The sequence below is a fragment of the Paroedura picta genome, chromosome 9, assembly GCF_049243985.1.
Source record: "Paroedura picta isolate Pp20150507F chromosome 9, Ppicta_v3.0, whole genome shotgun sequence".
Classification (NCBI taxonomy): Eukaryota; Metazoa; Chordata; class Lepidosauria; order Squamata; family Gekkonidae; genus Paroedura; species Paroedura picta.
This window is the reverse complement of record NC_135377.1, coordinates 63,931,276-63,941,665: the sequence shown is the minus strand read 5'-3', so window position 1 is coordinate 63,941,665 and position 10,390 is coordinate 63,931,276. Positions and strand designations below refer to the sequence as shown.

The following is a 10,390-nucleotide window of genomic DNA, read 5'->3' as shown; positions in this document are numbered from 1 at the left end:
GGGAGGAGCAAGGGTGACTTCCGATGGTTGGACGTGGTTGGGAAGACTGTGATTACTTCCGATCCCCAGTTGAAGAGTGACTTACGGAAGAGGGAATAAATGCCAATGTGTCGCCATTATGATTTTGTGTTGGAAAGGGCTTTCCATTCTGTATATTACTTTCGCTCAGCGTGTGGCCGTTGTCGAATGTATGCCGGAAGTGAGGAGTGTAGATCATACTTGCGTGTGTTTTCAAATCTCTATGGTTCCAAGTCATTGAGGAGGAGCGAATGCTGGAATGTTCTGTTTTAGGGAGTGTCTCTAAAAGGCACCTGGGCCGTAGGCGTAGAATGCGCCTGATAGTTTCTCAGCCCTTCTACAATTAGTCGAGGGGAGAATATTTGGAGTCCTCGTCGTCTCGAAACGATGCCAAGGTACAGATCCACTGTATCCAGGACTACATACTCCCATCATGTGACTGCAGCTGTTGCGGCTTAATCCTTTGCTTGATTACGAGACGTTAAATGTTTTGCAATTTTCTTTTTGGCTTAGAGATCACATGCAGTGAACGAGTCCTTATCACACAGACTTTGTCCAGTGGCACCATTATTCAGGAACAACTTCTGGGGGAAAAACTGGTAACAAACTACCACAGGCTGCACTCTAATAGAGGAGGAAACAGTTAAAAGATATTGTTCAGGTGACTGTCATATATAAAGAGAGGAATGCAGGCCCCAGGTCATGTAGGGCTTTAGGGTCCAAATCACCTTAAATTGAGCCCAGGAAGGAATACAGAGCCAGTTTAATGAAACCAGAGTCCAGTCACACCTTTATTTTTAAGCCATTTTTGATATTCTGGTGTAGTGTTTTGCCAGTGCTGTATCCTCATCAAATTATCTGTAGTTTCTAAGTTGCCTTGAAGGGCAATTCCACATAGAGCAAATAGCAATGGTTGAGTCTCAGTGGTATGAGTAAGTGAGGCTAGATAGGCTGAATCCAAATAAGGGGTTAATGTATGGGTTAGATGTCAGTGGCAAAGGGTAATTTTAGTAGCACTGTCACTGTACATTTATTTGTTTATTCATTCATTCATTTGGATTTTTATACCGCCCACTCTTTATGACTCTGGGCAGTTTACATGAAGCATTGCATACATTTAAATGGAACGTTAGAACAATCAATAAAATTATACAAATTTCAATAGAACATGACAACACAATCTATCACATTCTTGTTTCTGTATCACAGCAGGCCATTTCTTAGTGTCACAAACTGTGAATTAGTACGTCATCACTCCGTAGTACGCACCAAAGATTTTTTTTCAGCATATTGTCTATTTTTCGATTATAAGTGTGGGGTACTCTGTTAAATATAGAGAGCGTGATCTCCTTGCTGCTGTACTGAAAATTTCACAAGCAGGTATGTGCATAGTAGGTAGGTAACATTCTCACATTGCAGAGAGATAATTGGGCTGAAATGTCAGCTTCTCAGGACAAAGAATTGGATTCTTGAATATGATGGTTTCTGGCTTTATACTATTTCTGGTTTCTGTCTTCATACTATTTCATAGCATGCACTGGCAGGGGCTCATGGGAAATGTAGTCCATGGACATCTGGAGAGCCCCAGTTGGGCCACCCCTGGTTTAGAGTAAAGGAAGGCGCCTGGGTATATTACAGTGACCCAACCTCCCCATGTGGGGATCCCGTGCTGCGGCCGTTTGCGCGTCCTCCTTCTGCGCTTCCGAGGGAAGGGTCAAAGCCGAGGCAAAGAGGGGGGAGCGGAAGCGGAACGAGACCTGCTTTGCCTCCCCCCCCCCCCCCCCCCGTGGAGGGCAGTGGAAGATTCCTCTCGCCCGCCTCGGCTAAAGCAGCGTGCCTACCGAAGATTGGCAGCGGCTGGCGAGGCGCTTCCTCCGGCTCAAGGCGGACGAGCAGGCGATCCGAAATGTATTTCCGTGCAACTTTCTCCAAGGACCGCAAAGGTATTTCTTTAAGGGCCGCGGCCGCCTCTCCGGCAGGAGCACCTCCCGAGAAGGGTTCCAGGCAGCATCTGCTGGACTGCGTTTTGCAAGACAAAAGCGTCAAGTGTTTGCGGATCCCTCCTCTAGAGTAGAATCTGTCTCCTTTGGGAAAAAATCCCAGCCTCTACTTCTGCTTCTCGTAAACATGAGAGACTGTGCTGGTCTGTCTTGCCCTGTCCTAGCCAAGAAACGAATTCTTTTGTATCTGCTCGAAATGGCCTGCTAGGGATCTGTGGGCCGTTGGTGGGTCATATTTGGAATTTTGCTTCTAGTATTTTTTGAAGTTTGATATGATGCATGTGGAGCGAGGGTGGCTGGAATTTCTTTATGAAGGGCTGTCTAAGTGTAGCTATTTACCCATTTTAAAAAATGTGTGCCCAGTTTAACTTATAGTGTTAACAGGTCTCTGAAACCTCCTCCTCTCCTGAAAACTATATAATTGTAATTTTGCCAGTTTTAGGAAGCTAGCGCAGCTACGCATGGGACAGAATTTGAACTCTTCTTTCTCTTGCAGGTTTGTACACCACCACACTCTGAAGGCACAGGAGTTTGATTTGACATATTAACCTTTCCGCACATAATGCTCAAGTCACTTAAGGGGGAAAATGCACACACAAGCTGTTTTTGCAATTGACAGTTGCTTATTTGGTATACTTGAAATGCACCAATAGAAACACTGCTAGAGACAATGGCTCTTACTGCACAAGAGATGCAAGTTGTTGAGGACTTTTCCCCCTAAAAAGACCATCTTTTCCTATTGTCATCTGGATGCTGCTTGAGGTAAGTATTTAGGAATATTTATACAGATTTAAATAATCAAATTATTGTTTTGTTTTTGTGAAGTCGTGTTTTGCTTGAAAATGCTATCTCCGCTTGATTTGCAATTCTTCTTTTTGACTTAAAAAAACAGGTTGCAATTTCTACAAGATGAGTCGCCGTGGCAACAACTGGGCCTACACCGAGGTCGTTGACCTCCTGGATATATGGGGAGAACAAAAGATCCAAAAGTTGCTTCAGAGTAGCTATCGAAATATGGACACGTTCCAGGTCATTGCAAGTGAGATGGCAAAGCGGGGACACGAGCGCACAGCGCAAGAATGCCGGACCAAGACAAAAACGATGCGCCGGGATTACAAAAAGGCCAAGGACAGCTCCTCCTACGGGAACGGACGTCTCATGTGCCCTTTCTATGAGCAGCTTGATAGGATATTAGCCGGGGATTCTAGCTTCCACCTTCCTAAGAGGCAACAGAATGCCGTACTTCCAGAAGAATCTTCAGAGGATACCAATTCCCCATGCCCCGCAGTCGAGGGAGCCGTGCCATTAATGAACAGGGACTATGTAGAGGGCCAGGATCAGTTGCCCATGGAAGTCTCTGGATCTGCCACGCCCAGTCCAATGTTCTACATGAGGAGAGCAGCACCCGCAAAGCCTCCCAGCATGCCTTGGCCAACAGCAGGTAGGCACTCGGCTTATTTCTCTGAGTGGACCAAGCTGCCAAAGTAGTTATGTGCTTGTCCTCATTATCTGGATTGATTAATTAACTAATTAAAATGGTGCCCTATGTGATTTCCCCACAGAGGACTCTGGGTGGCTCACGACATTTAAAAAAATACAATAATCAACACAAATAAAGGAACACGATAAACAGAGCAAGAAAGCCAATTAAACCGTTAACTGATTGCTCAGAGGAATTAAAACACGTGGCCAGCTCCCTGGCTTGTAAGATCAACCAAAGGCTACACAAAACAAAGGCTCCTTGCCCGGCGGCCTGACACGGCCAGAGGCCGCCGACCACGGGAGCCCCCAGCAGCCGCGCTCCACGCGACTGCCGGGGGCTCCCATACCTAGCGCCCACTGTATTTTAAGTACAACGGGCTTGATTACTAGTACAAATGATAAAATGTTAAATCAACAGATAATTTAAAAACTGCCTCTTCTATATCCAGTATACCCTTACGGAGGTGGGCTTACCAGTTCTGAGGGATTGGGTGGGTTGGTTAAGCCACCTTATATGTCCTGTGAAATGGTAGAAAATCCTGCAGGGCACAAACTTCCCCCAGGGAGCTGATTCCAGAGAGACGGGTAACCACTGAAAATGCCCTTGCCCTGGTGATTGACAAGCAGACATTTGTGAGCCAAACACTTGTAGAAGGCCTTGCCATGGTGAATTTAGGAGACCGGGGGGGGGGTGATACTTAGAGAGGCAATCATGAAGGTAAGATGGTCCCAGACTGGTTAGGGCTTCATGGGTCAAAACCAGCAATAGGAATTAGCAACAGAAGCCAGTGCAGTTGCCAAAGTATTGCTATTATATGTGCAGGCTAGGGAGACTGAATCAGCAACCTAGCAGCCACATTCTAGATCACTGGAAGCTTCTGATGCATCTTCCAAGGCAGCCCTATCTAGAGGGACTTGCAGGAGCCTAACCTGGAAGTGCATCACAGTGGCAAAGGCAGAGCGGGATGCATGGGGAGCAACTGGTGGGCTCAGCATAGGTGAGTCAGCGTCACTCATGTCTATCCAGAGTGAGGAAGGATTTGAGCCACATCCCTGAGCTTCTAATGGAGTCCACTGCTGAGAGCTGGACTCTTATCAAGTGTAGGGAAAGCCGGCCACCGCTGAGTCCCAGACCTACCTGACCGTATGATCTCTGCTTTGGAAGGATTTAACATTGGCCAGCTCTCACCTAACCAGGCCGCTACAGTGGCTAAACGCGAGGCTGCATCCCAGCAGCTGGCTGCTTTTTAAGCAGGAGTTAGAGCTCGGTGCCATCTGTATATTAGAAGAGGGAGAATTGTTTATATATTGTTTGTTTTTTAGATGCGGCAAAGCCATCGTCACCGACTCTGCCGCACAACTATGCGACCCTGGCTGCCGAAGGCTGCCTGACCAGAGTCCGAAAGCGCCAAAGGAAGACGAGGAATGACCTGGTCATGGAATTGTCGAGGATAGCGGACAGGAGGGTGCAGACGGCCACTGATCGGATCCTGTCTTCCCTGAATCGGTATGCCACAGCGGACCTGCAGGACCGTGAGAGAGACCGGGCGGACACTGCACAGATCATTGCGATAATGCACCGCCAGACAGAACTGCTGGAGTCCTTGGTGCAGATGCAGTCCATTGAACAGACTCCCGTCTCTCCTCCGCCATCGTGGCATGCCCGGCCTCGCTCTGCTATCTCTCCTCCCTCTCGCTCGGGCGTCCCCAGACGCACCCTCGTGCCCAGAGTGAATCACAGGAGAAGGCCCCAGAAGTATAGCCCTTAATTGCACGGCTGCAGTTTTGTCACTTGACGTTACTCTTTTATCACGTTCCGGTTGGTTCCTTTGCTTTGATTTCTTAAAACGTTATACAAGGTATAGACTCCCTCTTCCTATTTCATTTCTTGGAAGAGTAATGCAGTGATGAGCAGGAGACAATCTGTCTCTTCCGTATAACCCTTCCTCCTCCTTTCGTGGTTGGAGCCAACTTTCCTCTCCTGTGCAGTATACAGGACTACAGTTATATCACCCTCATGGGTATATAGGCGAAATTATATGATATTTTGTAGGGGGTGAATATAATAATATGATATAAGCTAATACTTAACACTTACTTAGGGAAAAAAGTAAGCTAGTGGAAATACAGCATGGACTTGGGCCCGGCCTAGAGGGTTTTATGTACCTCTACATATCCCTTTGTGGCCAGAATGCAGAACTTTTGTGCCGATAGGAGAAGAGCTGTGTTTTTTTACTCTACTTTTCACTACCTGAAAGAGTCTCAGAGTGGCTTTCCCTTCTCCTTACAACAGATTGCCTGTGAGGTAGTGAGACTGAGAGAGCTCTAAGAGAACTGCTCTGTGAGAACAGCTCTGAAAGAACTGTGACTAGCCCAAGTTCACTCAGCTGGCTGCATGTGGAGGAGTGGGGAATCAAGTCCAGTTCTTCAGATTAGTGTCCGCTGCTTTTAACCACTATGCTGCACTGACAATACCTTATTCCAGTGAGAGCAGCACTAAACAGGATAGAAAGGAACTGGGTATCTCACAAGAGAGGTGCCAACTGGGATTTCGTGGGGGGGGGGGAGGCATGATTTATTACTGTAGTTCTTTTCATCACTCTTGCTGTGCAACTGATGCTAATCCCACAAGTTTATCCAGACTAGCAGCAATAAAGACAGGGATTGGCAAAAGTGGCTGGGTTGAGACATTCTGTAATAAATAGGGCCTTTAGATAATGGAGAACAATTTGTTTTGTCTTTCAAAGATGGTGGCAGTGTGAGTGAATATCACACTTTCACTGCATGTGCACACTCCCTAGAGCAGGGGAAGTCAAACTGCGGCCCTCCAGATGTCCGTGGACTACAATTCCCAGGAGCCCCTGCCAGCATTTGCTGGCAGGGGCTCTTGGGAATTGTAGTCCATGGACATCTGGAGGGCTGCAGTTTGACTACCCCTGCCCTAGAGACTAGGTGGGGGTAGGATTCTGTTAACGAATGGAAATTTACAAGAGATGTTCTAATTTTAGAATTGTATTTTAGGATTTTTTTTTTTTTTTGTAATGGCAACCTCTTGTTCTTTGCTTGTATTATGAATTCTACAGCATAAAATCCTGATTTAAACCAATCGGGTCCCTCTCTTTTCATGTGAATTGCTTTTAACAAGCTACAGTCATTAGAAGGTAGTCCTTTTGACACCTCAGAAAATAGCGTTGAGTGAGATCTGAATATGCTGGAAAAGTGGCAAATAAGAACAAAATGTAATTCAATAAGGATAAGGACAGAGTTCTACATCTGGGTCACAAAAAATGAGAAGCACACATGCTGGGTGGGAGATACACTTCTGGGTAGCAGTGTGTGTGAACAAGATCTTGGGGTACTTGAGGGCTGTAAGCTAAATATGAGCATACAGTGTGATGTGATAAAGAAGGCAAATGCAGCCTTGCACTGTGTCAACAGAGGTATCACATCAAAATCACAAGGTGTCACGGTCCTGCTGTATACCACATTGTCAGACCACTCCTGGATTACTGTGAGGTTCTGGAGACCTCACTTCAAAAAAGATGTGGACAAAATTGAGAGGGTGCAGAGGAGTGTGATGAGGATGATCTGGGGCCCAAGCCTTATGAGGAAAGGCTGAGGGCCTTGGGAATATTCAGCCTGGAGAAGAGGAGGCTGAGAAGGGATATGATTATTCTCTTTAAGTATTTGAAAGCTGGTTACTTGAAGGAGGGTAGGGAGTGGTTCCTATTGCCAGCAGAACCTAGAACCTGCTCGAATGAGTTTAAACTATGTGTAAAATGGCACTGGCTAGATAATGGGAAAAACTTTTTCATAGAGTAGTTCAGTAGTGGAATCAGCTGCCTAAGAAAGTTCACCGATGGTCTTCAAGCAGCAGCTGGACAGATAATTATCCTGGATGCTTTAGGCCAGGGGTAGTCAAACTGCGGCCCTCCAGATGTCCATGGACTACAATTCCCATGAACCCCTGCCAGCTCTCACCACTAGGACTAAGGGCACGTTTCTAAGGAGGGTCAAGTCCTGTCTAGGGGTTAGTCATCTCCAGGCAGTGCTGGGAGATTCCATCCCTATGGCCATTGGCCTGTGGAGTGCAGCAGGGTTCTCTCTTCACCCACGTGTTATTTAATAGCTGAATATGTGACAACGGCAAAACTTACATATCTGATGCACAACAGACTAACATCAGATTTCAGATGAAAACGGATCCCTATTCTAGACTACATCGATCAGTAAAATGTGACAGAATGAAATAACTGACTTATAAAATGGAAATTGTAATGTGGGTCTTCCCTCCCCCTTTTTTTTTTCTAATATATATATATATATATATATATATATATATATATATATATATATATATATATATATATATATATATATATATATATATATATATTCTTCTCAGGTCTATTGGTTATGAAAACAATTGGGATTTCTCTTCAGGAACATCAACATTGTGGGAGGGGGAGTTCCAGTAGACCTGAGCCCATTCCAGGTGTTGACTTAAGTCTTACAAGGCTTGGGACCAGGTATCTGGAAGACTAGCTTCTAAGATTGCCCAAGAAAGACCAATTTCATCAGCTCTCAGAAGGTAAGCAAGGTCGACCCTGGCTAGTATTTGGATCGGAGACGTCCAAGGAACACTAGAGGTCATGATGCAGAGGCAGGCAAGGGCAAACCACTTCTGAACATCTCTTGCCAGGTAGCTAGACAATCCTAGGATCATCTGGCTGAACTACACACGTGCCACACAATAAACATATATGAACACCTACAAAATAATCTGAACTGTAACATTGACACCCAACATTATGTTTCTCATAAGGGAAAATGAAGGCATTTCTATCAATTATTCCTTTGTCTACAGCCCCTCTCTTTCTTGGCTTCTAAAGAAATGTATAGTCAGTAGAATAAAAGGGGGGGGGGGTGCCAGGTGATAACTCCTGATTTGTTTATTATCATACAAAGCTCACACAAAGGAACTATTTAATATGATCAGACTGTCAGATGAGAATGTCACACCATTTTTATCATGTTTTGCAGCTTTAAAGGAACCACTGAAACAAAATGAACAGGAAAATGTTAGAAGAATAGTTTTTGTTAATCAGTAATGCAAAAGGCATGGGGAAGCGTTAATAATTTTCACCAAGATTTTTTCCCATGTTCCAGAAGAGGGCAGCAAAACTCTAATTCTGTTCTCATTTCTAAATGTTCTTTTTGTTAATACAGTTCATTTTAAAATTGGGAAAATTTAAAAACTTATGTCTGTGAAAATGACAAGCACGGTAGATTGGTTTGTACAAGATTAGAATCAAGAATGTACATCTGTGAATAGTTTTCTGCTTTTATTTTAGTACAACTTCAGAACAGTGATGTAAACTACCAGGGAATTGCTTATTCCTAATTGACAAATAACAGAGGTATCTGCAGAAATGATGGCTTCAGTTCCTGATTTCCAGATTTTAACACATGTAAGGTTCAAAACTACAACGTATGTGACACTTAAGAATTTAAGATGCACCATGTACTAATTCCTTGAAAGCTGGAATAGTAAGGCAATATTCCCATAATTAGCAGACTGTGCAATGGCTAAAAGCTACAGCAGAAGCCATATGTTCCTTGTATATGTGCAGGTAAGAAAACAACAAACAAAACCGAAGTTATCTTTTCAATCTAATTTAACTATTTTATTATATGGAAATCCATTTGTGGGTAGGACAGTAGAGGGACAGGTTTTTAGTCTATTCTAACTAACCAGGATGGCGAAAGACACAGGAATCCATCCTGCTGTCATGGTGCCAAGATGGAGAAAGCCCATGTGTTTGAGAGAGAGGAGGAAGAGGCAGGAAGTAGGAAGGTCTCTGAGAATATCGGTCTATATCAGCGGTCCCCAACCTTCTTGTAGTTGGGGACCGTCTCCGAGGGTGGGAGAGAGGCGGCGGCCCGGCCACAGCAGCTGCACGTAAACGCGCACGCGCAGTTGCCGCACATGTGCGTTTTCGCCACTAGGTGGCGCTAACGCGCATGCGCAGAACAGCCGCACGTGCACGTTTTCGCCAGCAGGGGGTGCAAACACGCATGCGTGGCAGCTCCGCGCGTGCGCGTTTGCGTTGCTGGCATGCCAGCGGCCGCGCCTGCCTCTTCCCCCCCTCTCGCTGCGGGGGGAGGGGAAGGCAGGCGCGGCCGCTGGAGGCCCGGTACCATGGCCTTAACGGCCCGGTACTGGGCCACGGACCGGGGGTTGGAGACCTCTGGTCTATATAACAAAAGGACAGCAATAGCATAGAGACAGGAAGGATCTGCCTATGTCTTTCTAACTCTGATAGCCCCCTTTGGAGACTGAGGCTAAGAGACTTCACAAAATCTTTCATCTCCGACAATGGAATTGTCACAGTATGGAAAAAAGCCAAGCTGAACAGTAGTATCCATAGTAAAACGTAAAGGGGAAGAAGGATATAAGCATGATTTGGGGGCAGGAAATATTCATCTGTGGTTACTGTCTGTTGAGTGTAATCATGGAAACTATATATGAGAATTCCTCCAAAACTGAAAATGTGTCTTCTATGATATACATTAAATAAAGGATCGTAACAAAATGGATAAGCATACTCAGGAAAATCTTGAATACCTGCCCTGAAATTGCTAGTATGCAAGAATCCTTTAAGAAGAAGAGTTGGTTTTGCTCCCCGCTTTCCATGACCCGAAAGAGTCTCAAAGTAGCTTACAATGGCCTTCTCTTCCTCTCCCTACTACAGACATCCTGTGAGGTAAGTGAAGCTGAGAGAGCCCTGACAGAACTGCTCTGTGAGAACAGCTCTAACACGACTGAGACTGGCCCAAGGTCACCCAGCTGGCTTCATGCGGAGCATGCGAAGGACTAGGAAATCAAA

General features: G+C 45.4%; 1 protein-coding gene across 4 annotated transcripts; it reads left to right on the top strand.

Annotated features, from left to right (window-relative positions):
- Positions 1–30: 30 nt before the first annotated feature.
- LOC143845075 (uncharacterized) lies at positions 31–6,602 on the top strand. 4 transcript variants are annotated; one of them, XR_013234275.1, is made up of 5 exons: positions 1,508–1,961; positions 2,515–2,780; positions 2,911–3,459; positions 4,824–6,286; positions 6,426–6,602. XR_013234275.1 is itself a non-coding variant. In XM_077353088.1 (4 exons), the coding sequence occupies exons 3-4, from the start codon at positions 2,928–2,930 to the stop codon at positions 5,267–5,269; spliced, it is 978 nt and encodes a 325-aa protein (XP_077209203.1). In that variant the 5' UTR covers positions 31–413; positions 2,515–2,780; positions 2,911–2,927; the 3' UTR covers positions 5,270–6,363. The 4 variants fall into 4 exon arrangements, 3 of the variants coding, with proteins under 3 accessions (XP_077209203.1, XP_077209204.1, XP_077209202.1); XM_077353088.1 differs by lacking the exons at positions 1,508–1,961; positions 6,426–6,602 and adding an exon at positions 31–413 and having other exon boundaries at positions 4,824–6,363; XM_077353089.1 differs by lacking the exons at positions 1,508–1,961; positions 6,426–6,602 and adding an exon at positions 451–1,398 and having other exon boundaries at positions 4,824–6,363.
- The last annotated feature ends 3,788 nt before the right edge of the window (positions 6,603–10,390 follow it).